The 27,858-nt window shown below is 38.6% G+C and overlaps 4 protein-coding genes across 4 annotated transcripts; 1 reads left to right on the forward strand and 3 right to left on the reverse strand.

The window, feature by feature from the left end:
- Positions 1,068-3,792, forward strand: LOC18774826 (protein indeterminate-domain 9). The gene is made up of 3 exons (XM_020566825.1): positions 1,068-1,675; positions 1,817-2,216; positions 2,410-3,792. Exons 1-3 carry the CDS (start codon positions 1,543-1,545, stop codon positions 3,386-3,388), a joined length of 1,512 nt encoding a protein of 503 aa, XP_020422414.1. The 5' UTR covers positions 1,068-1,542; the 3' UTR covers positions 3,389-3,792.
- Positions 8,494-9,976, reverse strand: LOC18774264 (fasciclin-like arabinogalactan protein 12). Its single transcript, XM_007206605.2, has one exon. It carries the CDS (start codon positions 9,616-9,618, stop codon positions 8,722-8,724), a length of 897 nt encoding a protein of 298 aa, XP_007206667.1. The 5' UTR covers positions 9,619-9,976; the 3' UTR covers positions 8,494-8,721.
- On the reverse strand, positions 11,279-12,737 carry LOC18773582 (fasciclin-like arabinogalactan protein 12). Its single transcript, XM_020566870.1, has one exon. The coding sequence runs from the start codon at positions 12,495-12,497 to the stop codon at positions 11,433-11,435; it is 1,065 nt and encodes a 354-aa protein (XP_020422459.1). The 5' UTR covers positions 12,498-12,737; the 3' UTR covers positions 11,279-11,432.
- LOC18773987 (fasciclin-like arabinogalactan protein 12) lies at positions 20,461-22,560 on the reverse strand. The gene has a single exon (XM_020566754.1). The coding sequence runs from the start codon at positions 21,523-21,525 to the stop codon at positions 20,638-20,640; it is 888 nt and encodes a 295-aa protein (XP_020422343.1). The 5' UTR covers positions 21,526-22,560; the 3' UTR covers positions 20,461-20,637.

Genomic DNA, 27,858 nt, shown 5'->3' on the forward strand with positions numbered 1-27,858 from the left:
TCTGTGTCCATACATTTTGTTTATTTGCTCTTACTTTAGGTGGTCTTTAATCTAACCTACCACCTCCTCCACATCGGTCCAAATCCCCAAAATAATGGAAAAGCAAAAACTTAAGGCATTGTTGTACAATAATGAAGGTATTTTACCTATATTATTATTGAGTGCGAATAGACATTGCACACTAACCAAGCAATCCCTAAATTGACTAATTAAGAAAAGGACTAACAGATAGAGATAGAGTGATGCTGCAATGCAAAGCAATTACACATTACACAATCTTATATTATAATTCATTTGAATTATATTGCACTAACTAATTTATTATATGAAACAAGAGATATAACGAGTAATTTATAATCAAATAGGAGATTTGTAGGTCAAGTGATTAATAACACTCACACATCTTGCAAGATTTCGTTCCTAAGTTGCTTGCTGGTAAATATTAGTAAACTTTTTACCGCAAGTAAGACTGAGTCAAAGTCGGGAAAGAATCTAATTTATCCAGTTGCTCAATGTGAAGTGAAGCCAGCCACCAGAGAGAGAGAGAGAGAGAGAGAGAGAGAGAGAGAGAGGGAGCGAATTTCTAGAAAAAGGTGTAGGTAGAGTGAGGGAAGAGTACGTGTGCATCGGGTGAGTGTAGTGTCTCGTGGGTTTTGGTCGACATGTCAAGCGGTACCAGTCTTCTCTTGTCTTTGTATTATCAACTTTCTCTCTCTGTCACTCACTGACAGTCTTTCATGGGCCCCACTTCTCTCTCTCTGCCCACTCAGCTCTCACGGACGGCACCACCCTTTATCTCTCTCTCTCTCTCTCTCTCTCTCTCTCTCTCTCTCTCTCTCTCTATCTTTTTTAGAGCTCATATGGTCCTCATACAATTATAGCATAATCATTTTTCACCTCATCAATTGCTGGCTGTAAAGGCAACTCACTTTTCTTTCTCTATATCTAGCCTTTACCCTTTTCAAATCAAGCCTTTGATTTCATCTTTTAAAACTTTCCCACTTCTATTTTTTTAAGCTCATGTACGCACAAAGATTAGTTTTCACCACATTCATAAGGAAAAGGCAAAAAGAAGAAAATATTGATTTGTAGATATATATATATATATATTATTGAGTAAAAGGAGAGAATGGGGTCTAGCGGTCCAGCTGAGTCTATGGCTGACCGACTTTGGGAGAGCAGCCGTGTTAGATAAAGGGAAGGAGAGAGAGAGAGAGAGAGAGAGAGAGAGAGAGAAGAAATATTCTCTTTTCCTTTCATTTTCTGTATGTTTGGCATTTTTCTTTCCAAGTTCAAGCAGAGTAAAAAGTTTTCCCAGAAAACAAAAAGAGCTTCATTTGGGTTCTTAATTTGTTCTCAGCGATCCAAAATTCCAATACATGCACTGAGATTTCTTGTATTGTCTTCTTAATTATAGTAGTAAATCCTTTTTTTTTTGTTTCTTAATTTGTTTTAGTAGTTTTAGCTTCTTCTCTTGTTACTTCTTTTGTCTTAGCAAGTTTTAGAACGCAACCCGTTACTTCTAATTACTTCAGATTCAATATGATGTCCGAAGATGGGCTCTCAATTCCCTCCACCATCAAAGGGTTAGCTCAAGAACTAAGTTCCAGCCCTAACCCTAACCCTAATACCGATAATCAGCTCAAGAGGAAGAGGAATTTACCTGGAACTCCAGGAAAGTGTATTTTCATCTCCACCTTGCAACTTCACACACTTCACTTCTTTAGCTTTGTCTATTGATCAACTCAATATTCATCTTGTATTCTTTTTTTAAACTTTTTGTTTGATATTGGTTACTTCAATAATTCAATTGCAGATCCAGATGCAGAAGTCATAGCTTTGTCCCCAAAATCTCTAATGGCCACAAACCGATTCGTTTGCGAAATATGCAACAAGGGATTCCAGAGAGACCAGAACTTGCAGCTTCACCGACGCGGCCACAACCTTCCATGGAAGCTCAAACAAAGATCAAACAAAGAAGTGATTCGAAAAAAGGTGTACGTGTGCCCGGAAAGGACATGCGTGCACCACGAGCCTTCCCGAGCACTCGGAGACCTCACCGGAATCAAAAAGCACTTCAGCCGAAAGCACGGTGAGAAGAAATGGAAGTGTGAGAAATGCTCAAAGAAATACGCAGTTCAATCGGATTGGAAGGCTCATAGCAAGGTTTGTGGGACTAGAGAGTATAGATGTGACTGTGGCACACTTTTTTCCAGGTAACTGTTTTTCCAACATGTTCTCTTTAATTATAACAAAAATTCCCTACTTTATATGATTAATTTGGGAAAATAATTAATATATATATATTTAATGCTCTCATAACGTAGAGGCTTTAATGGGGGTTCTATTTGAATTTAAAGCTTTATGCACAATTCGGGTACCGATTGTTTACTAAATTTTGTTACACAGGAAGGACAGCTTCATAACTCATCGAGCTTTCTGTGATGCATTGGCGGCTGAAGAAAGTGCAAGGTTTGGTTCAGCTTCAACTACCAATATGAATCCAAGCTTCATCAATGGGTGCAATAATATTACCAACATTAACCCTCATCATCAACCACCAAGAATCCCTCATTTTATACCAATGTTTCAGCAAGAATTTGCTGGCTCAGACCCTGCTGCCGCCAACAATTCTCATCTCAATTCCAATGCTTTTATGCCGGAATTGGTGGCGACAGCTTCTATGGACATGTTTGGATCTTCATCGTCATCACAGACGCAGTGGCTCATCAACAACACTAAGTTCCCGGAAGAGGCATCGTTTAATCTCTCCATGTCATCTTCGTCGTTGGCTCGGGGACTTAAGGAGGAATTAGAAGAATCCAAAGGAAGTTTGTCTGGAACGATAAGTGCTTCTGCTACCTCTTTCTATAACAACAACAATCACCAACACCAACCCATGTCAGCCACAGCACTTTTGCAAAAAGCAGCTCAAATGGGATCTACAAGAAGCAGCAACAACAACAACAACAACAACAACAACCCAGCGACAACATTCAACGACACTGCCTTTGGTTTCATGAGCACATCGTCCAATTCTTCCCACAATATGTCAAACCAGCTCAGTTCATATGGCCACCACCACAACAAAAATGAAGTTGAGAGCTTCAATGATTTGGTGAATTCCATGTCTTCTTCAACTCCAGCAACCACAATTCGAGACGGATCGTTGTTCTCTAGCTCCTTCTTGAGCAACAAACACTTGATGAATATGCCTGGAGCAGCCAATCTGATAAAACAAAGCCAAAGTGAGCAAAGTAGTCTAACTAGAGATTTTCTCGGAGTAGGAGGCGATGCGATTAGCGGAGTGCCCTTCTTTCAACAAGAGCTAGCCAAGTTAGCTTCAATGGGTGACTTGAGTCAATACACTAGTAGTGGTCATCAATGAGAGCCCTATACATTAATTACTAAGCTACCTAAAAGAGAGCCTTGTTGGTCTCTATATACTAGAGTTTTATTAGATGAAATGTATACCAATGGAAACTAGATTAAGAGGATAACGAGTCTGAGTTTGCACTCAAAAAAGCAAGTGAGTCAACTCGGAGAGAGAGAGAGAGAGAGAGAGAGAGAGAGAGAGAGAGAGAGAGAGAGAGAGAGAGGCCAGTGCATGTTCATGTTGGGAGAGAGAAAGGCTAAACAAAAAGAGACTTCATTGGCTTAAAGAGAGGGCCCTCCATGCATGTAGTAGATTTTTTTTTCTTTTGTGTTTTCATCTTTGGAATTTTAGTCTTTCTTGTCATTTCATTTGATAAAAGGCTAAAGTTTAAATTGTATCATTTTTGGTTGTGTGACCTATGTCGCTGCCTTTTCCCACTGTCAACATTTTCCACCGTCAATTTTAAATAAAGGAATCTAACGTACGTGGGTGTGGGCCTAATTAGCCTATTCACGTTCAGCTAAATGATAGCAGAAAAGTTTAATGACAATGGAGTTGGCTCTGTTTATTATTAGATTTGAGGTAATTTGCATTCCCAAGTAATAATGTTAGGTTAAATATACAATTAACAAACGTTTGTCAATTGTTGGCCTTACCTAATATGCCTTACTATGCGACATGCTTGTGATTTATAACTCTAATCCAGTTACAGATATGAGCTTAGCTAAGTTGGTTAAAGTGAATATACTCTCCACACTCTGCACCCGAGTTCGAATTAAAGTAGATTATCGCTTGTATAACCTCTAATCCAATCTTTTATTCCTTATTAAACAATGATGCATTTAATTTTTATGTAATATAATAATTTTTTTTAAACGCACATGCTATTAATATTTATCAATCATGCATGTACCATACATTATTCAAATATAATCTCATTTTAGTTATCAACTCAAAAATTATCATAACACCATGGGTGGGAAAATGGTTCATAGAAGTCATTTTATAAATAGGTAAATTTGTTTTAAAATTTTAAAGATAAGGTGAGTGAGAAAATAGGACAAGAGAGTGGAAATAGCTGTACTTCTAGAAAATTAATGTAGGAAGAGATTAAGAGCAAAATTAGGAGAAAGTGGAAAGTGAGGAGTCTATAATTACCATACTGTACACTTTCGCTTTCGCTTTCAATTCTATATTACTAATTATTTTTAAATAATAAATGTATGTGGTACTTCATAAAGTCTTTCAATTCTACATGACTATCACTATGTAACCCATAAGTCTACTTTTGACGCCCAACATTTTGTTTTTTTGGACAATTTAAATTCCAACATGATTTATTTCGTTTTCATAATATCTTTGCTTCGATATGTAGTATTTTGATGTAGTTAGGTTGTGAATTAGAATTTGGGATTTCTTCTAAAATAAGAAAGAAAAGTATCACTAGATTAAGAGCTAGCTAGTTATCAGTACAACATGACGATGAGGAAATCATAACACCTTCTTATTTAGAATTTTTTTTCTTTGAAAATTTCAACAGTAGATATTTGTACATACCTATAACCTTTGTTCTTCATCTAATTACTTGGCGCAAATAAAGGGGAAATTGATGATAATACTGAGGAAATTAAACTACATGCTTCAATGTCGACTTCATGTCAAATCGATGTGGTCTTAACGTCAACCTTGATGGCTTGCGGAATTCCCAAGTTATCCAATGATGTCAACGAGAGGGAAATCATTGATAGTTTCTCTTATTTCAGTTTTAGTTTCTTGATCAGAAAGAAGAGAATGTTACTAATATGATGATGAGGGAAATCATGATGTTTTTACCAAACAAGTATTCAATTAATTAAAGCAAAAATTCAAAGAAATAAATCATTAATAGAACGATATTGAACTATCAAAATGATGATGAAAGCGAATGACAAAAACCCCGCCCTGCTTAGAGTATTTCTGGTCTCTCTGCCTAGTGTTTACCTTGTTTTTTCTTGTATGCCATATTAGCAATAAATAAGAAAGGCTTGAATTCCTTCTAATCTCTTTAATAAATTATTATCTCTTATACGGAAGGGAGGTAGGGTATTGGTTAGTTCAACGATCAAACCCTTATGTGTAGAGTGACTTGCCTAATCCTCTTACCCTCTATCTACTGCAATTTTACTTCGATTCCCTTTAATAAAGTACTATTGCTTTGTTTCAAAGAAAAAATAAGAAGGTTCTTTTAGGAGCAATAGTTCCTCAACTTATGTCTAATTTGCATTTTGGTCCTAAAAGTTAAAAGATAACTCTTGTGGTCGCTTAACTTCACTTTCTCTCGCGTTGTTGGCCATGACGTCATAATGTTATATTTTCCGTCAAATATAAAGGCAAAATGATCATTTTAGGCAGTTTTCAATTATTCGTCTTTTTATAAGAAATGGTTGCTGAATCGTCGAGGATTCAAGGCGGCTTTGAAAGGTAGCCCCTCGACGGGTACATGGATTCTCCAAATTTTTTTTGTTGGGGATAGGTGTGGGGACGGAAATGGTATTACCATACCCGGCCTTGAACCGGCCCGTTGCCAACCCTATGAGTGAAGTTCGGGACTACCAAAGCCAATATTCGAGTTGGATGACTAAAATATAAATCGGTTTTAAATTCAAGGACCATTGCTTCGAAAACGCTGGTTAAAAAAAAATTTAACATATTTTTCTCATACACAGTTTTTACCAAACATCACAATGCTTAGGGTCACACTTTTTAACACAATAACATTAGGATACTACTTGCCTCCTTACTTGTAAGGAGATACTTCTCCTTACTGTGAATCATAGTTTGACACATATGCAAAAATAATTCATCAAAACACACAAAATGAAAACTTATGCACACATGTCACACTGCTATTGACAGAAATATAGAAGCTTCTACTTATATGGTAAGTAGGAAAATATTTTCCATAACGCTATTCAAACTAAAGATCAAATTAGTAGTTTTAAATTGCGATTATCTGATGCAAACAGTGCACCAACACGGAATAAGTTGGGTTACTTTTATTGGATTATACTCCTTAGATAACATCATATTTGAAGGGTTACTAAAGATTTTATTCAGTCCACCCTAAATTTTCTTTTGAATGAATACATGGTGTAAGATTAAAATTTTATTTAAAAAAAAAAAATCCTAAATTGAATACTAAACCGTACAATTGTAAGACCTACACATATGTTATAGTCAAAAGTGAAATTCAAATTTAATGAATAAGTGGATACCATTTGGTGTTATATTAAAAGCATGTTTTCCAACAACCAAAAAGTGGATTCTATTTCTATTAGAGATATGCAATTCGAAAGGTTTAAAAATAGTTTTATTGATTGTTGGTAGGTCATACTTAGATTGTGCATCAATTGATTGAATAGACATTACATGTAGACTTAGCATTACTCTCAATCATCTAACGTATCACTTGGTTTACAATCTGAGAGCATCTCCAACAACAGTAGTATATAAAATTCTTTAAATTGAAGTTTAAATGTTGACCAATCTGGCAATTTGAAAAGTTTTATTTGCTTACTTGAATATTTTTTGCTCCAACAGACTCTTCAATTCAATTAATGCAATATCATGAAAACGAATAAAAAATATGAAAACATGTAAAAAAAATGTCTACATATATTATATGAATAGAAAAAATGTATGTTTTTAACATTTTCAAGGTAGGTTTTGTTTTTCCAAAGTGAAATTAACTGTTGGCTTATTTATGGATATGTCCCATGTGCTTTTAAAATAGTCAGATTACCACATGTTCTTTGAAATGTCTCAATATACCACTTATACTTTCAATAAGTGTCTCACGTTAGCTATTCTGTCAGATTTGAGAGAAGTTCCACTAGCAAATGTGGCCCCCCACTTCTTTTCAATCTCTTAACAAGGGAGATGAGGGGTTAGTCAGGTTGAGAAAAAGGGGAAATTTGGGAGAAGAAGGTTGGGTTGAGGGAATTTCATATTTGGAAGAAAATGAGGAATTTGATTTGGGAATTTCAGATTTGGGAGATCCCCACAACATTCAAACCATCATTCTTCTCCCCAATATGAAATTTCCAAATCAAATTCCCTTTTTTCTCCCAATGTAAGATCCCACATCAACTAACAGAGAGGGGGGTGATGTGCCTTATATGTGCACACCCGCATCCATCTAGCACGAGGCCTTTTGGGAGCTCACTGACTTCGGAGTCATGGGAACTCCGAAGTTAAGCAAGTTGGGGGCTAGAGCAATCCCAGGATGGGTGACCCATTGGGAAGTTGCTCTTGAGTTCCCAGAAACAAAACCGTGAGGGCAGAGAAGGGGGCCCAAAGCGGACAATATCGTGCTACGGCAGAGTTGATCCCGGGATGTGACACCAAAATCCCTCATTTTCTCCCAAATATGAACCTCCAGATTCCCAAATCTGAAATTCCCTCAACCTAACATTCTTCTCCCAAATTCTCCATTTTCTCAACCTGACTAACCCTTCCTCTCCCTTGTTAAGAGATTGAAAAGAAGTGGGGACCACATCAGCTAACAGAACTTCTCTAAAATCTGACGGAGTAGCTAGCGTGAGACACTTATTGAAAGTATAGGTGGTATATTGAGACATTTCAAAGAACATGTGGTAATTTGAGACTATTTTGAAAGCACAAGGAGCATATTCATAAATAAGTCTTAAATGTTTGAAAAGCCAAAATTAGCTTACCAGTCATGAGGAGAGAGAAAGAGGTTGCAACTTTAATGGCTAAGGTTGAAGAGGTTGTTTAAAAGAGTTTTTCTAATGTAGCTCATCTATTTTAAAATTCCAAAGCTATTGAAGAGGCTGTTGGAGATGCTCTTACGTACTTAGTTGTCAAAGTAATATTTGCCAGATCCCATAAAAGTCAATGCCAAGTATGCTTATAGAAATCAAGACTTCGACAGATAAATCTTCATTTTTTTCAAAAAAAAAATTTTGTGGTCGAGTTTGGGGTGAATGGGCTACTGTAATTTGCTTTTCTTCAAGCTGAAGCATTCATGACATGATCATTCTTATTCTGAAATAAATTCAAAATGGTACTTCAAAAGTGCAAAAGGAATGATCAAGACACACATGCACTTTCCTATAGGAATTTATACAGATTTCTCAAAATACACAGAATCACAAAAGGAATGTAATACAAATACAGATTACAATGAACAAACAAATTAAGAACCCCATGAAATTCATTAGTTACACAGTATTTGGTATCTTGTATATATGATCACAAACTGGCATATATAATTCCACCGTGTGCGTAAACTTTAATCCAACTCCAGCATAATATCCATTGGCACAAAGTAATCAACAATTCTGTCACAAAAAGCTTAGAGCTGCAGCAGCAACCACAGCAACTCCAATGGAGACAATGGCATTAATCTTGGGGATCAGACAAGGAACAGCACCAGACTTCACTTCAGCAACATCAGGAGTAGTGTCATCAGAATCCGATGATGAAGACTCCTTCTTAGGCTTCTCTTGTGCAGGTGCCGGAGCGGGTGACGGTTGGTGATGCTTGGGAGCAAAAACACCATAAGGCTGGAGCACACTGTTAACTTTGTAAATAGCAATTTGATTATCAGAGTAGACAGTGCCTGAAATGGAGGTGTTCACAAGGCCAGTGGAAATGTTGACTGAACTGCCTGTTGTGGTAATGTTTAGTGGATACTCAAATCCAGTTCCAGCTTGGGTTCTCACTGGATTGCTGAGAGTTTGAAAGTTTTGGATTGTGAGAAAATCTGGGATCAGATGGAATTGTAAGAGCTGCACTTTTTGCTCATCGCCCAAAGAGTTGAGTGAGCCTGTGCTGAGCCTTGAGAAGGCACTGTCAGTTGGGGCTAAAACGGTGAGTTGGCTATTTGAGTTGTTGAGTTGACTGTAGAGCTGTCTATCAATTTGGGTGCTTTTTAAAAGGCGGATGAAGACATTGAAGCCACCTGCTTTTTCAAGGATTTTGGTGATGTTGGTTGGGCCTGGAGGTGCAGGGGCATCAGCTGGTGGTGCTGGAACTGCTGGCCCTGTAATTGATGGGGCAGCTGGGGCAATTGGGGCAGCTGGGGCAATTGGAGCAGCTGGGGCAACTGGGGCTGCAGGAGCAGCAGGAGCAGCAGCAGGGGCTGCGGCAGGAGCTTGGGCTAAGGTTTTGGTGCAATGGAAGAGCAAGATAAGTAGAAGTGTGAGTGAGAAAAGAGGCTGATGCTGAAGCTTTACCATCTTGTTTTTTGAGTGTGGTGGGGTTTTGGCTGCTTAATTTGCTTGAAAACAAATAATGCCAAAGCAAGAGTGGTGCTTGCATGCACAAGGTGTTTGATATTTTGTGCAAGTGTTTGATATGAGTTTTGGGGGGAGTGGAGAGAGTTTTTATAAGTGGTGGGAGATGAGGGATTTAGGTGAGGAGGGTGATAATTATTTGATCAGTTATACAACCTTCGCAGTTAGCATGTCTGTCTTTGTTGGGAAGGTGAGAGAGAGGAAATGTAGAGTGAGATTGTGGTGTTAGAGCTACTAGTTTGCTTTCATCTAATCATTTGCCAAGAGAGAGGGAATGAATGTAGTGAGATTGTAGTGTCAGAGCTACTAGCTAGCTTGCTTTATGTCATCATTTGGGGTTAAGATTTACTTCCAAATTGGTGGCGGTTAAGCTCTAAAATACAGGGGTGCGCATAAATATTGGAGAAAATAATTAATGATTAAATCGAACTCATTGAGTCGGTTTAGTTCGATTTTTAATTAAAAACATTTATTTTGAATCAAATTGTCTAAACCCATCAGCTCCAATTGTAATATTTTAGGTTCGATTTCTCTTCCTCCATACTCTTCCTTATTTCATATCTTCCTAATTTCCTTATCTATCTTCAAGCATCGTCGCTTTTCTCAAGTCGACTAAGCACTAATGCATCATCGATGGCCGTCACCTCTGCTCTACTTGATTCAAACAACTCACTGCCTCATCTTCTATGTCGTCGCACCAAACCGAGTCTATCAAATTCGGCCAAATTTGGTACAATTACACCAACTTTTTACTACAACACCTATTTGGTCTAAATTGACGGGTGGGCGACAATTCGACTGACGGTTAAAGATGTGGCACACGAACCAAACTAGCTCGTGCCCACTCTACTAAAACGACATTTATACTAGATCCCAAGACCCCTTATAGGCCTATAACAATTTTAAAAATGCTTAAGTAACAATTTATTTAGAAATAAGAATGAAAAAAAGGCTTAACTTACCTCTAAACTTAAGGACAAAAATTCATAAGTGACACTCTTTCATTGTCTAAGGGTGGAAAGGAGAGAAAAAAAAACCTAGGGGAAAGCCAGAGAGAGAGAGAGAGAGCAAATGAAGAATTGAACTTGCACTTTTTTTTTTTTTGGGTCAAGTTCAAACTTTGATAGAAAACCCAAAAAGGGAAGGGAAACAAACCAGTAGCAATAACAAACGTGGCTAACAGACAGCCCAGAAACTACAAACCGTTACACAAAACAAAAGCAAATAGCTTTCACATATTTAAAAAAAAAGTACTTCTCCTTATTTCCCAATCTCTCAGTATCTCGCTGTCCCTCATACGAATATGAGATGTTACGATGGAGATGTAACTAGTTCTCATAAGGCACACGAGATTACATTTGGATCAGATAAAAGAACAAATTTTTCTGGATGGTTTTCTTTGTTTTAGGTAATTTGACATGGGGCTTTAATGCAATGCATTCATGATTGTGTTCATATGCTAACGCATTCGTGATGATGACTCGTATTCTCAAGTTTCTCAGGAGACGCCATGTACTGATTTTGTGGAGGGAATTACACAAGTTTAAAATACACAGAAGCCCAAGATGAAATGCGCAAATGAAAATATTGCATTATAGTATAATGAGTATACAAAGAAACAAAACAAATCAAGAACCCAATGAAATTCAACAAAACATTATTGGTCTCACATACAGATCACATTTCTGACATGCATAACAACAATTATTACGTACCCTTCAAATTCAAACCAACTCCAATTGGAACAAACAATTTTGTCAAGAAAAGCTTAATGCTGCTGCAGCAACCACAGCAACTGCAATGGAGACAATGCCATTAAATTTGGGGAGCACGGTAGGCACAGCTCCAGATTTCACTTCAGCAACAGGAGGAGTAGTACTAGTGTCACTGTCATCAGAATCAGATGACGAAGAATTCAACTTAGGCTTCCCTAGTACAGGTGCTGGAGCTGGAGCTGGTGACGGTGGTTGACGCTTGGGAGAAAAAACACCATAAGGCTGGAGCACACTGTCAACTTGGTAAATAGCAATTTGATTATCAGAGTAGACAGTGCCTGAAATGGAGGTGTTCACAAGGCCAGAGGAAATGTTGACTGAATTGCCTGATGTGGTAATGTTTAGCGGATAGTCCAATCCAGATCCAGCTTGGGTTCTCACTGGATTGCTGATAGTTTGGAAGTTTTGGATTGTGAGAAAATCTGGGATCAGATGGAATTGTACGAGCTGCCCTTTTTGCTCATCACTCAAAGAGTTGAGTGTGCCTGTGCCGAGATTTGAGAAGGCATCATCAGTTGGGGCGAAAACGGTGAGTTGGCTATTTGAGTTGTTGAGTTGGCGGTAGAGCTGGTTGTCAACTTGGGTGCTCTTTAAGAGGCGGATAAAGACTTTGTAGCCACCTGCTTTCTCAAGGATTTTGGTGATATTAGTTGGGCCAGAAGGTGCAGGGGCATCAGCTGGTGGTGCTTGCACCACTGGCCCTGTAATTGTTGGGGCACCTGGGGTAGCTGAGGCAGCTGGGGCAGCAGCAGGGGAAGCAGAAGGAGCTTGGGATAAGATTTTGGTGCAATGGGAGAAGAAGATCAGTAACAGTGTGAGTGAGAAAAGAGGCTGATTCTGCTGCTTCATCATCCTGTTTTTGAGTGCGGTGGGATGCGGATTCTTAATTTGCTTGGAAACAATTAAAAACAACAAGGCGTTTGATATTTGGAGAAGATGTTCGATATGAGTTTGGGGGGAAATGGAGAGGGTTTTTATAAGTGGTGGGAAAGGAGATGTAAGGTGTGGTGGGTGATAATTAATTGATGCAACCTTCGCAGTTAGCATGTCTGTCTTTGTTGGGAAGGTGAGGAGGGAATCAATATAGTGAGATTGTGGTGTTAGAGTTACTAGTTTGCTTTCATCTAATCATTTGGTGTTTATCATATGCCAAGAGAGAGGGAATGGATATAGAGTGGGTGTGGGATTGTGGTGTCAGAGCTACTGGTTTGCTTTCATGTAATCATTTGGGGTTTAAGATTTACGTGGGGTTAAGCTTTAAAACACAAGTGTGCACATAAATACAGGAGAAAAGATTGATTAAATCGAACCAATCAGGTCAGTGTAATTCGATTTTTAATTAAAAAAACATTTATTTTGAATCAACCATCTAAACTGATTCCGCTCCAATTTTAATATTTTTGGTTCGATTTCTCTTCCTCCATACTTTTCCTCTTTTCATATATATCTTCCTATTTTGCTTACCTATCTTCAAGTATCATGGCTTTTGTTCAGAGTCGACTAGGTACTTATGTGTCGTTGGCGGTCCTCATTCTTGGCGTGACTTGTGCACCCGTTGACTTTCCTTGCACGTCAAGGATTCCTATATTAATAATTGAATTTGCTTTATTTCTGATTTCCTACTGTAAATAGAATTAAGAATTAATTACTTTACTTGGTCTCCAAGACTTTTATTGTATTATAAATATGGCTTCTTACAAGGAAAAGTATACATAGAAAAAATTTCGACAAAAAAAGAAAAAGAAAATTCCCACTACAATTACTCTCTCATAATTTTAGCATGGTATCAGAGCTGCGATCTTGTGATTGCTTCTAAACCCTAGCCAAACTCCAGCCGACACTGCCATAGGGGATTAGATAACCCACTATGCAGGTGGCACCATCGATTCCTCTCTCACCCAGACCTATAACTTAGCATACTTGACTTCAAGAATGACCTAGTTATTGACACAGATCCAAACTCAAATTCCAACACAGACATTGACCGAGACTCTAATTCATACCCAAATACTGACCCAGACTTAGACCCAGACCTAGACTCCGATCCAAACCTAGATTCCGACTCAAACTATAGCCTATGAATCTTCTGCTGCACATATTACAACTTCTCGAACAAAGACCCAGACAGATAGCGGAGGTTACACACACTGTGACAATCTGAGACACCATCGTGAAACTTGTTTCAAATTGAATGGCTACCCAAAATGGTGGGATGAACTCAAAGACCAAAAACGACGTAAAGCTGCAAGTAGTGGTTCTGGTTATGTATACTGTACTTCTGACAAGAGTGATTCCATGGGCTGGATCATTGATTCATGGGCAATTGCTCATATGATGGTTCATCTTAATGATTTTCTGAGTACCACCCAATCCAGGTGAACTAGTATTGCTAATGCCAATTGAGTTACTTATCCTGTGACAAGGGTTGACACTATTCTTCTCTCACCTTGTCTAATACTTTACTTGTTTAGTCTTTATCTAATAAGTTGATGTCAGTTGGTCAAGTTATTGAACAATTGAATTGTTGTGTACTAATCTACTCGAGTTTTCGTTTGCTTTAGGATATTCATACTAAGGAGATTATTAATCATGGTACAAAGATAGGGGATTATATTATGTGGATGACTTCAGTACAAGCAAGGCTAACAGTGTGACACATATCGCAAACAAAGGCAAATATGGTTGTGGTACAGTCGATTGGGACATCTATCATTTAGTTATATGAAGAATCTTTTACCGGTTTTATTCTTACATTTGAAGGACTCCAACTTCAGATGCCACACTTGCATTTTGGGCAAGAGTCGTTGTGAGTCCTATCTTTTGAGTTCGGGTAAGAGTATTGCTCTATTTATGTTAATTCACTATGATGTTTGGGGACCCTCACCTATAACTACTTCTTTTGGCTTTCAATAGTTTTTGACATTTATGGATGAATGTACCTGCATGACCTGGCTTTACTTGATGAAGAATAAAAATGCATTATATACCCTGTTTCAGTCTTTTAATAAGCATATTCAAACTCAGTTCTCCTTTATGATACAGATTCTCCGCTCCAACAATTGTGGCGAATGTGTGAACCATGATTTTCGACATTACTTCTAGAAATGTGGCATTATACATGAGACGATATGTCCTCAGACACCGCAACAAAATGATATTGCCAAACAAAAGAATAGACACCATCTTGAAACAATCCGTGCACTTCTTATTGGAACTCACATACCTTGAATCTATTAGGAATATGAAGTTGTCATGGTAGTATACTTGTTAAACTACATGGCTTCAAGCATCTTGGACTTTCTTACTCCGTTACACGTGTTTGCACAAAACGAGCCATTTGCCCTCCGTTTTGATGCTTACACTGCAGATCTTTGGTTGTGTGGCATTTTTTTAATTTCCATAAGAACCAACGTAGCAAACTTGATCCATGTGTGCTATGTGGTGTTTTTGTGGGGTATGTTGCACATCAGAAAGACTATTGGTGTTTTCATCCTCCTACTCAGCCCATATATGTTACCTTGGATGTCACCTTCTTGGAGTCTAAGATATATTTTCCTGATCCAGTGTCCAATTCTCCGCTTTATGGGGAGATGCATAATGAAGAGCGGAATTTGAGCACGCTGGAAGATCGAAAAATTTGTTGTTGGACAGCATCGATCGATCGATCTTTCCCTGTCGATTGATCTCTTAAAAGACTACATCATGAGGTTACTTTCGGCACAAAACCGACTGATCGCCCTGACCCCAGCCATCGATCGCTTGGAACTTTTGAAGATTCTCCTAAGTGGAGCTTTGTTTCTACTTACTTGGAAGATGAACTTGAACAAGTTGAAGACCCCTACTCTCATTCCTCAATATTAGTTGACCAATCTCCTAAGGATATCCCTGAGGTAAATACTCCCACTACTTTTGTGAATCTAGTTGATGATTATATTGGATATAAATTACATTTCATGGAAAACTATGGAAAACCACAAAACCAGCTTTATTCTTATATTGGCAAATCATGTTCAACTCAGAGATTTCCTGAACCAGTCGAGAATTTCATGCATCAGTTGTGTGCTATACATATTCCAACCAAGGTAACTGAAGCATTGAAAGATCTGAAGTGGGTTCAAACAATGAAAGAAGATATGGAGGCCCTGGAAAAAAAAAAATCAAACATGGAAACTGGAGTCATTGCCACAAGGAAAACGAACAATCGGATGCATATAGGTATTCATCATCAAACACAAGGCTAATGGATCCATTGAATGATACAAGGAAAGACTTGTGGCAAAGGGGTAGACACAAACCTAAAACATAGATTATGAAGAAAAACATTTGCTCAAGTGGCAAAACTTAACAATGTCAGAGTTCTGTTGTCTTTTCTAGCCAACCTGAATTGGCCATTTCACCAGTTTAATGTGAAGCATATTTTATTATTTTATTATTTTTTATTTTTTTATTTTTTTATTTTTGGCATGGAAAACTTACACAATAAGTGTACATGGACATTCGACCTGGATATGATGCACCTACTCAGACTAGTGTGGTGTGCGAACTGAAAAAGGTCTTATATGGGTTAAAGCAATCACCTCGTGCATGGTTTGGACGGTTCACTATGACAATGAAGAATAACAGTTTCAAGCAAAGCAACTCAAATCATACTATATTCTTGAAGCACCAGGACGGGAAGGTAACTGTCATAATAATTTACATTGATGATATGATTATCATTTGGAATGATAAACAAGAAATTTTTCAAGAATATTTGGCAATGAAGTTTGAGATGAGAACCTCAGTGGACTCAAGTATTTTCTGGGTATTAAGGTGGCTGGATCAAAGCAAGACATATTTCTTTCTCAAATGAATTATGTATCGGTGTTGGCAAAAATAAGAATGCTAGATTGCAAATTGGTGGATACTCCAATTGTTCATAATCATCATGAAAGGACCCGCCCCGAATTTTCTCAAAATCCGAGACGAACCCTTTGGAATTCCTGACATCACCCCGATGTCAGGCCCACTTACTAAAAACCGAGACTTCCTGCCGAAATTTCGGCAGAATCTCCCCTATAATTTGGACATTTCCCAAATTCAACCTTCATAAAAACGCATTTAATATCCACAACTGGCAGCATGCACAATATAATTTCATGCAAATTCTCATAAATGGCCTTCGGCCTTCCAATAATTCTCAAACAACTACCAAACAATTCAAATACAAAATATGACTAATATTTAGTCTGCGGCTGCACCTAATAACCTTAGGCTGCCTACGTACCCTCCTTGAGGGATCAAGCCACACGTAGTTCTTCCCTAAAACCCAATTCCACACTTGGGCGATACCTTATTTCATTTCTCTGAATTTCATATAAACTCCCCATACGCCGGTACAACCAACGCCACGTATGGGGCCTGTCAACACGCCGGATAACCTATGCCACGTGCGACCATGCCATACTATCATTATCTCTCCCCATACGCCGGTACAACCAACGCCACGTATGGGGTCTGTCTCAACGCCGGATAACCTACGCCACGCGAGACCTACACATCATATCACATAACTCCCCATACGCCGGTACAACCAACGCCACGTATGGTGCTTGTCCCAACGCCGAATAACCTACGCCACTTGCGACCTCAACACAATATCTCATATCTCCCCATACGCCGGTACAACCAACGCCACGTATGGGGTCTGTCCCAACGCCGGATAACCTACGCCATGTGGGACCTAATTTTCACTTGGTGGTGCTTGTAGTGAATCCAAAATCCGGGGAGGTACCTACAGTAGTGCGTATAGCACTCCAAACTGACATTCTAGACTCTGTTGTACCATTGTACAACCATATATAATTATAGTTATATAAATTAATTCTAATATTGTGTAACCCTCCACAATAGTCTAGCTCCCGATAATCCCCCCTGGAAGGGTGAGATTACTCCGGGAGACTCACGGTCAACCAAGGGTCAAACTACTCTAACCCTGGTCAAACGGACCTGCAGAACCCACGACCTCCAATTTCCGATCCGAAAGTCTCTATAGGTTCTACCAGGTATAGGACACTTGTCCTGCGAGTTTGGTTCAGATCAGACGGTCGGATTTCTCACGATCGCATGATCTGACGGTTAATATAAAATATAAACTTTAAATTATTATTCGGAACATCCGGGGCTCCGATTCACGATCCGTGAATTCCTACACGATCCTAGAAATACCTAGATTAACATATATTAAACTTGGGACCATCCAACGGTCCCAACCTATCGAACCCAGATAACGCACACTATGCGATTATCTGTTCGATAGTCAAACGACGTCCGAATTGAGATCCGCGAAATCCTACGCACTCGTGACAACCTAAGGATCTCATCGGAACACATCGCTACTTTTTCTACAGTGCCCACGTGCCGCCGCACGCACCGGCAGCGCGTGGGTGCCCAAAGCGATAATGCTTCACCGGAAAATCTCAAAACCACGGCTCCAAACTCTTACCCTAGGTATAACACCTTATTTGGAGCCACTTTTGTTCTTGGACCTACCCCAAAAAGTGGCCGGAAATGGCCGATCACAGCGGCCGAAGTTCGGCCGATTTTCAATTCGAAAATCGGGTTGTCTACGCTAAGAATCGATCTAATCCTACCCAACAGGCAGCTAGAGCATGAAAAATAGGTGAGAAACCATACCTTGCTCGTCGAATTTGGTGGCCGGAGGAGGGAGATCGACGGCGGCGAAGAACGGACGACGCTGGCCGCTTCTCCTCCATTTTCCGGCGAAACCGCGGCGGCTGGAGGCGGGAGAAGGCTGGGGCTGGAAAAGGACGACGCCCCGGTCATTTTGGTACCGGCCCCGTCCACAGCCGTGGCCGGTGGCCGGAGTTGCGAGGAGAGAGAGAGAGGGAGAGCTAACGGGAGACAGGTAGAGGTCGCGGGAGAGGGAGAGAGAGAGAGAGAGAGAGAGAGAGAGAGAGAGAGAGAGAGAAATCAGATTTTATAAAAAATCCCATTTCGAAATATTTACGATTATGCCACTGGGCTTCTTTTGACCATATCTCTCTCGTTACAACTCCGATTCGAACCCACTACGTGTCTATGAACTCGTCTCAGTACGACCTATCCAAAAATACTAGTCACTGCCCCAAACTCTCTCCGGTTAAAAATATGACCAAAATGCCTTTAAATAATTAAATAATTAAATAAGGGTTAAATTTGGGGTCGGGGTGTTACACATCATCTTAGAGAATACCCTGATAAGTACCCACTAACAAAAAGAGATATCAAAGGTTAGTGGGGAAATTGATGTACTTGTCACATACTCGACCAGACATCGCTTGTGCTATGAGCCTTGTCAGTCAGTTCATAGATTCCCTAAGTGAAGACCAAATGGATGCAGTCCTTTGAATCCTTTGATATTTAAAGTCGACACTAGGGAAGGAACTTATGTTCCCAAGAAACAATTACCTAAATATTGATGATTATACGAATGCATATTGGACAGGAAGTGTTACTGACATAAGATCTACATCAGGTTACTTCACATTTGTAGGGGTAATTTGGTTATTTGGAGAAGCAAGAAATATAAGGTGGTTACCTTATTCAGTGCAGAAGTTGAGTTCAAAGGTATGACCAAAGGAATTTGTGAAACCCTTTGGTTAAAGAAATTGCTTACTGAGCTTGGATATGAACCCACACATGTGATGAATCTATATTGTGACAACAAGGCTGCAATGTCCATTGCACATAATCCAGTTCAACATGATTGCACTAAACATGTTGAAGTAGATCAAACATGTTGAAGTAGATCAACATTTTATCAAGCAGAACCTGGAGGCCAAAGAAATTCAGTTTTCTTTTGTTAAGTCAGAAGATCATTTGGTAGACATATCAACGAAGGCAAACTCTGGTAAAGCATTCGGCAACTCACCAGACAAGTTGGGCATTAGCGTCATCTATGCACCAATTTGAGGGAAAATGTTGGCGTGACTTATGAACCTGTTGACTTTCCGTGCACGCCAAGAATTCTAGTATTAATAGTAATTGATTTCCCTTTATTTATAATTTTCTATTGTAAATAAAATTGAAAATTAATTACTTTACTTGGCCTCCAAAGTTTTATTATACTATAAATATAGTCTCCTATAAAAAAGAGAATACACAAAATATTTCCACAACAATTACACCCTTATAATTTTAGCAGTCACCTCTTCGCTACTTGATTCAGAAACTAATTGCCTCTTCTTCTATGTCGTCGACACGTCAAATTGATCAAAATTGAACCAAACTAAGTCTATCAAATTCGGCCCAATTTTGGTTCAATTACACCAACATTTTTCTGAACACCCATTTTATCTAAATTGAGAGATGGGCGACAATTCGATTAATGATTAAATATGTAGCACGAACCAAATTAGCTCGGGCCCATCCTCATAAAACGACATTTATACTAGATCCCAGGACCCCTTATATGCCTATAAAATTTTTAAAGATGCTCAAGTAAAAATTTGTTTAGAAATGTACAAGAAGACGGAAAAAACAAGAGAACAAAAAGGCTCCAGTTACCGACAAAATGAAGGACAAATTCATAAGTGGGGCACTCTTTCATTGTCTAAGAGAGAGAAAGAGAGAGCAAATGAAGAACTTGCACTTGAACTTGCACATATTGATAAATAAAAAAAGCACTTTGTTCACTAATCTCTTGTCACACGCTAATATATATTTTAACAATTTTTTTTGTAATTTTAAATTTTTTATAGTAAAAGTCACTATGTGGAAAAAGATAATTGAAAAAAAATTTATGAGTGGTCCAAGTAAACAAGTAATAAATCAATAAATATTGGGGAAATTAATGGATGAGATTGAAGACTTGTGACTTAGATTTAATATGGTGATTTGCCTTTCGACCAACTATTGACTTAGACTTAATATGGTGATTTGTCTTCCTATTAAATTTTTGGTTTAACTCGTATTCTAAAATACATTCAAAATGGTACTCAAAAAGTGAAAAATGAATGATGAAGGGAAGCCATGTACTGATTTTATGGAGGAATTTACACAAGTTTCTTAAAATACACAGAAGCCCAATGAACTTCAACGAAACAGTATTGCTCTCACATACAGTACAGATCACATTTCTGACATGCATAACAACTGTTATTACCCTTCAAATTCAAACCAACTCCAATTGCAACAAACAATTTTATCAAGAGAAGCTTAATGCTGCAGCAGCAACCACAGCAACTCCAGTGGAGACAATGGCATTAATCTTGGGGATCAGACAAGGAATAGCACCAGACTTCACTTCAGCAACATCAGGAGTAGTGTCATCAGAATCCGATGATGAAGACTCCTTCTTAGGCTTCTCTTGTGCAGGTGCCGGAGCGGGTGACGGTTGGTGATGCTTGGGAGCAAAAACACCATAAGGCTGGAGCACACTGTTAACTTTGTAAATAGCAATTTGATTATCAGAGTAGACGGTGCCTGAAATGGAGGTGTTCACAAGGCCAGTGGAAATGTTGACTGAACTGCCTGTTGTGGTAATGTTTAGTGGATACTGAAATCCAGTTCCAGCTTGGGTTCTCACTGGATTGCTGAGAGTTTGAAAGTTTTGGATTGTGAGAAAATCTGGGATCAGATGGAATTGTAAGAGCTGCACTTTTTGCTCATCGCCCAAAGAGTTGAGTGAGCCTGTGCTGAGCCTTGAGAAGGCACTGTCAGTTGGGGCTAAAACGGTGAGTTGGCTATTTGAGTTGTTGAGTTGACTGTAGAGCTGTCTATCAATTTGGGTGCTTTTTAAAAGGCGGATGAAGACATTGAAGCCACCTGCTTTTTCAAGGATTTTGGTGATGTTGGTTGGGCCTGGAGGTGCAGGGGCATCAGCTGGTGGTGCTGGAACTGCTGGCCCTGTAATTGATGGGGCAGCTGGGGCAATTGGGGCAGCTGGGGCAATTGGAGCAGCTGGGGCAACTGGGGCTGCAGGAGCAGCAGCAGGGGCTGCGGCAGGAGCTTGGGCTAAGATTTTGGTGCAATGGAAGAGCAAGATAAGTAGAAGTGTGAGTGAGAAAAGAGGCTGATGCTGAAGCTTTACCATCTTGTTTTTTGAGTGTGGTGGGGTTTTGGCTGCTTAATTTGCTTGAAAACAAATAATGCCAAAGCAAGAGTGGTGCTTGCATGCACAAGGTGTTTGATATTTTGTGCAAGTGTTTGATATGAGTTTTGGGGGGAGTGGAGAGAGTTTTTATAAGTGGTGGGAGATGAGGGATTTAGGTGAGGAGGGTGATAATTATTTGATCAGTTATACAACCTTCGCAGTTAGCATGTCTGTCTTTGTTGGGAAGGTGAGAGAGAGGAAATGTAGAGTGAGATTGTGGTGTTAGAGCTACTAGTTTGCTTTCATCTAATCATTTGCCAGGAGAGAGGGAATGAATGTAGTGAGATTGTGGTGTCATAGCTACTAGCTAGCTTGCTTTATGTAATCATTTGGGGTTAAGATTTACTTCCAAATTGTTGGCGGTTAAGCTCTAAAACAGAGGGTGCACACCCCCCAAAAAAAAAAAAATAAATAAATTGAACCGATCAAGTCTGTTTAGTTTGATTTTTTAATTATAAAAAAAAAATTATGTGTCCTCGACGGTTGTCACCTTTGCTCTAGTAGATTCAACAACTCAGTGCCTCTTCTTCTACGTCGTCGCCACCTCAAATTAATCAAAATCAAACTAAACCAAGTCTATCAAATTCAGTCCAGTTTGGTTTAATTACACCTACGTTTTTCTGCAACACCCATTTAATCGAAATTGAGGGCTTGGCGACAATTCAATTGTCGGTTAAAGATGTGATCTGAACTGAACTAAGTTGTGCCCGTCTTACTAAAATGACATTTATGCTAGATCCCAAGACCCCTCATAGACCTATAACAATTTAAAAAATGCTCAAGTAAAATATTCTCTACAAATTAGAAGAAAAAAAAAATTCCTTCAATTACCAACAAAATTAATGACAAATTCATAAGTGGCACTCTTTCATTGTCTAAGAGCAGCTCTAGCGCTGCTATCAAACTGGGCAAAAGGCCCCCTGGCAAGCCCAATGCAGCTCCAGCGCAGGAAATCCAGCCCGGGCAAGGCATGGGACCCACCAGTCCGGGCAAGCCCACAGGCAGAAATTGACTGGGCTGTTGCCCGCAGGCTGCTGACGTCAGCAGCTGATTTTCAATTATTTTTTTACTGTTGGACCCACCAGCCCACATTGCCCAATGGTTACAAGCCACGTGGCTTCTCCTGGAGCCTCTGATCAAAAAATCTTGCACAATCCAACGGTTGTCCAATTTTTGGCTAAAAAAAATATCAAAAAATATCAAAAAATATTTTTAAAAAATATCAAAAAATTCTGGAAATTTTTTCTATACATACCTACCAATATTATTCACTTTCCACACCAAATTTAATTTCAAAATTTTATCCGAAAATGTTATCTTGATTTTTAGGTGAGAATTTTATGATAAATATTAACACTTGGGAAACAAAAATCTTATTCGAAAAGCTTATCAAAATCAATGGTTTAAGTATAAAAAATAAAAAATAAATTTAAGTGAATAGTAATTGCCTTAGACTTGGCCCTCATGGGTGGAACCACAAATGGCAAGGCTGACACTATTTATGTGAATAGTGGCAGCCCTTGCTTGCCCTTGCCCTAGACTTAGCCCTTATGGGTGGAGATGCTCTAAGGTTGGAAGGATCGGAAAAACTTAGGGGACAGCCCAGACAACCAAAGGCAGAGAGAGAGAGAGTGCACACATTGATAAAGAAGTACTACTTTTTTTTTCTTTTCAATAGTCTCGCTAGTCCCTGTTGGCGTGACTTGTGCATATTGACTTACTTTCCTTACACACCAAGAATTCCTATTATAATTGTAATTGATTTACTTTAATTTCTGATTTCCTACTGCAAATAGATTTAGGAATTTATTATTTACTTGCCTATTCAGGTTTCGTTGTATTATAAATATGACCTCCTACAAGGAGAAGAATACACAGAAAATTCCCACAAACAAATATTCTCTCATAGTTTTCATATTTTAGCATGGTATCAGAGCCTAGTTCGATCTAGGGACCTGTGCTTGTGTTCTTCTTGAAATTTAAGTGCTCTTCTCCCCCCTTGAGAGGGGGGGGGGGGGAGGGGGAGTGAAAGGGATATGTTTATTGACCTATCCCAATTACCTTGACATATTTCCATGAAGATGTTGCTTATTTCTTGACTCCGACGACCCCTTCTCTTCAAGGGGAGAGGAAGATTGAAGAGAAGTTGTGTCTGAGTGAATTAGCTAAAGTTTATATGGAAGAATTTATTGTTGCCACTGCCGTGCTCATGGGGTTTCGGTGTTCTGCCTTACCTATTGCCGTGCTCACAGGGTTTCTGTGTTCTGCCTTACCAATTGCTGTGCTCACACAGTTTCTGTGTTCTGCCTTACCTACTGCCGTGCTCACAGGGTTTCTGTGTTCTGCCTTATCTACAGCCGTGCTTACAGGATTTATGTGTTTTGCTATGTGCCCTATTTTTTAGGGTTTGCTCTTGTGTTTCCGCTGTGAACTTTGTTTTAGTTTGTCACTTGTTTCACTCGTGGTTGACTAAAAGATCTTCTCTACAATTGTTACTTCTCAAGTATGGTGTTCTGTGACTCGCTTGTCAAGTTGAGCGTGCGAAATATCTTTGCCCAACTTGAGGGGGAGTGTTGGCGAGTCCTTACTTAGTTAGAATTTTGGTTTCTTATTTCGTTAGAATTTTGGTTACTTACCAATTATATTTTGTCCTATTGTAATAGAGATTATTTTATTTAGTGTTATGGGGGTTGATGATTTTTTTTCAACCCTCATGGAGGTAGCACCACCGACTCATTCTCTCATTCTCCACCAACCATCGTTGAGTTGAATGCCCAGATGGCTCCGCTCCTACAGATGCAGACTTTGACCCCGAACCCGATCCAGAATCAGGATCCTCTTTTGACGACCCCGACCCCGACCACGACTATGAGGACGACCACCCAGACCCCGACCCCGACTATGACGACGACGACCCCGACCTCGACCCCGACCCCGACCCCGACTATGACGACGACGACCCCGACCCCGACTCCGAAGACGACCCCGACCCCGACCCCGACTCTGAAGACGACCCCGACCCCAACCCCGACTCCGAAGACGACCCCGACCCCCACTCCGATGATGACCCCAACCCCGAATTTGTCTCTGACTCAGACCCTGATCCCGATTTCGACTCCGACTCTGGCCTCGACTCAGGCTCAGATTCCGATCCTAATTCCTACTCAACCTGTATCCTATGCATCTTCCGCTGCACAGATTATGACTTCTCGACTAACGACCCCGACATATGGACCAGATTGCGCATTTTGTGAAATCCGAGGATCAATTGGCGGATATTTTGACAAAAGCGATTTCCAGTAAAGCATTCCACAATTCATTAGATCAGTTGGGCATTGGCGACATCTATGCACCAACTGAGGGGGAGTGTTGGCGTGACTTGTGGATATTGACTTACTTTCCTTACACACCAAGAATTCCTATTATAATTGTAATTGATTTACTTTAATTTCTGATTTCCTACTGCAAATAGATTTAGGAATTTATTATTTACTTGCCTATTCAGGTTTCGTTGTATTATAAATATGACCTCCTACAAGGAGAAGAATACACAGAAAATTCCCACAAACAAATATTCTCTCATAGTTTTCATATTTTAGCAGTCCCTTGTCATGCGCTCACGCGCATTCGATTTGATTTTTTTTTTTAAATTTTTAAATTTTGTAGCGAAAGATATCTAAGAGGTATTAAATTTTTGGTTTTAAGGGAAACTCCATATATGATCTATTTGATTTTATTTCAACATAAAAACCGTAAAGTTACCTTATTTTGATTAAGGTGTTGTTAAAGGAATCTTAAAATTAACTGAGTATATAAGTACATCTTAATAAGTAAATTAAAATGTAAAATTAATTAAGTACAACCTATTTAACTATCAAAAATATCCCTGAAACACTCTAACTCTATCACACGAACACCCTAATACTAAGTACACCCTATTTTAAATGAATTGGTTGTCTTCATCAAATTTGTTCCTATCAACTCCTTTTCCCTTCATCAAATGTAAACCCTCAGAGATTCACCCACGCATTGAACCAAATTCATGAGTATTTAGGAAGGCTGGATCATTATTTGATAGATTTGTTTTTGTAAGCTGCCATTTGAGCTTTCTTCGTGGTTCTATTATCCTCCTATGGAATATTCATAGACATGGTTGCTCTAAGTAATGAGCTGACATGATACATTGCATAAAAAAATAAAATAAAAAATAAAGATAAGTTTTTAACTAAACTACCACCGGTTGTTTAACTTACCAAGATCGCACATGACTGTTCAACTTTTTCAGTGTCTTTTTCCCAACTCTTGTTTAACTCAAATTGTTGTTTTTGGGATTGCTGGGCTGATTAACTTTTTAAAGACTTCGAATTTGTATCTCAAATATGTTTCGAATCAAGCTCTGAAATTTTAATTTGATTAGACTTGAATATGATGAATAGAGTGTACTTATTAAAATTATATTTATTTTATAATTTAATATATTTTTTTTAGTCATTTTATAATAGAATAAATTAATAATTTAATAAATAATTTAATAATATAGTGTACTCAGTTAATTTTAAGTTTCTTTAACATCACCTTTGATTATAATTTCTCAAACTCTCTGTCTCTCTATCCCTTATACGAATATGAGATGTTAAGATGGGGATGTAACTAGAGTTCTCGTAACGCATAAAAGATTACACTTTGATTAGAAAAAATAATAATTTTTTTTTGTAGATGGTTTTCTTTGTTTTGGGTAATTTGAGATGGTGATGCTTTAATGCAATTTTTTTTGTCAAAATTCTTTAATGCAATTATCAAGTCTCTGTTTTGATTAATCCTAGCCTCTTTCTCCCTATGTGAGTTCCAAAGACAAACTTCATAGATGAGGAGGAGGAAGAAGCGTCATTGGTCCCTCCTCTCATTCCTCTCTTCTTGTCTTTTTATTTTGGGTTAGTGAATAAGTCTACTAAGGCGTTTTGAATAAGAAACCCCTTGTGTGGTGATTTCTTTTGAGCCATGCTCATGTTAAAGTTCCTTCTCCTAATGAAATCATTCACCCAAAATCTACTCTCTAACACTGCTCATGTTCTCTAAATTCAATTCTACATCGTATTTGACGGAGTTTGCTGTAAATCACCCAATCGTTCTTCGGCATGGTTGTTGTTTTGTTTTATGTGTTCACTCTTATGCGCAGGTATATCATTGGAAACCATTTTTTCCCCAGATCTGTTACGGATTTTGTTCTTGCTTCAAGATTTTATGAGGTGATGGGTGTGGCTGTGACGACACTTCTTCAGGAGGTGGTGGCAAGGTTCATTAGGTTTCCAAGTTGCTTTACGGTTTCGGCTATGTTGGGTTTGTGGGCTTTGTTTAGAATTATGCTTAATTATGGTGATGTGGGCTAATAGTTTTAATGCGGCTTTTGTCTGCTTAGCATGTTAATTTGTTGCCCTCTTGAGATTGGTGCTTTAGATGTCATGTTAATATCTTTTATTGTGTTGTTGAAGTTTATGTAATGAAGTTTCTCTTTGGCCAATGGGAGTCTAGCCTGGTAGAAAAGGGCCTTGACTTGCAGACAAGAGATTTCAGGTTTGAACCTTCATGCAGTGGTGAACCTATTAAGGCACAAGAAGGTGCAGTTGTACCTCTCCTCGTTGAAAAAGCCATTGTTGCATCTCTACTCAACTTGGAAGGTACACTCTAGGTGTTCCACGAAAAATAAAATGATGTTTGGACTAGGCTTTAAAAAAAAAAAATAAAAAGAAGAAAACCTGGACTGCCATTTCATGGATGGGCTTTAACAACATTTTATCTATGGCCTACATAAAAAAGGAAAAAAGGCTTTAAATAAGGGCTTTAAACTCTAGGGCTTTTAACAAGTAGGTTTTTATTATTATTTATTTATTTATTTGAACAAGGATTTAAAAAAGGAAACTTTAGCACAATTCTTTATTTACGTGGAATTGGGAGTTCTCTTTATAAAGGACCAATTTACTATCACACAAATTTATCAAATGTGCATCCTAAGAATTCTGCATTTTTTTCCTTCTTGAGTACGCAAATCCAAAGTAAGTCTGATGCGTATTTTTTCTTCTTCTTGAGCAAACACCAATCCAAAGTATGTTTTTACTTGTATTAGTAATGAAAATATAATGCGACGTTTTCATTATATGAAAGCTCGTCAACAAAAGTTGTAGGTTATTTGTAATGTTTTTCTTTTTATTTTTTTATAATGATTTATGAATAACATTGGTATTCTTTAAATTATAAGGATATTTTGTTGTCAATTAT

The sequence above is a fragment of the Prunus persica genome, chromosome G6 (genome assembly GCF_000346465.2).
Source record: "Prunus persica cultivar Lovell chromosome G6, Prunus_persica_NCBIv2, whole genome shotgun sequence".
In the NCBI taxonomy this organism is placed as follows: Eukaryota; Viridiplantae; Streptophyta; class Magnoliopsida; order Rosales; family Rosaceae; genus Prunus; species Prunus persica.

Excerpts from the sequence above, each read along its gene's own strand:
- LOC18774826 (XM_020566825.1), top strand. The coding sequence starts at position 1,543 with ATGATGTCCGAAGATGGGCTCTCAATTCCCTCCACCATCAAAGGGTTA. Across the intron at positions 1,676-1,816 it reads GAATTTACCTGGAACTCCAG|ATCCAGATGCAGAAGTCATA; the intron begins GAAAGTGTATTT and ends ATTCAATTGCAG. Across the intron at positions 2,217-2,409 it reads TGTGGCACACTTTTTTCCAG|GAAGGACAGCTTCATAACTC; the intron begins GTAACTGTTTTT and ends TTTGTTACACAG.
- LOC18774264 (XM_007206605.2), bottom strand. The coding sequence starts at position 9,618 with ATGGTAAAGCTTCAGCATCAGCCTCTTTTCTCACTCACACTTCTACTT.
- LOC18773582 (XM_020566870.1), bottom strand. The coding sequence starts at position 12,497 with ATGCTAACTGCGAAGGTTGCATCAATTAATTATCACCCACCACACCTT.
- LOC18773987 (XM_020566754.1), bottom strand. The coding sequence starts at position 21,525 with ATGGTAAAGCTTCAGCATCAGCCTCTTTTCTCACTCACACTTCTACTT.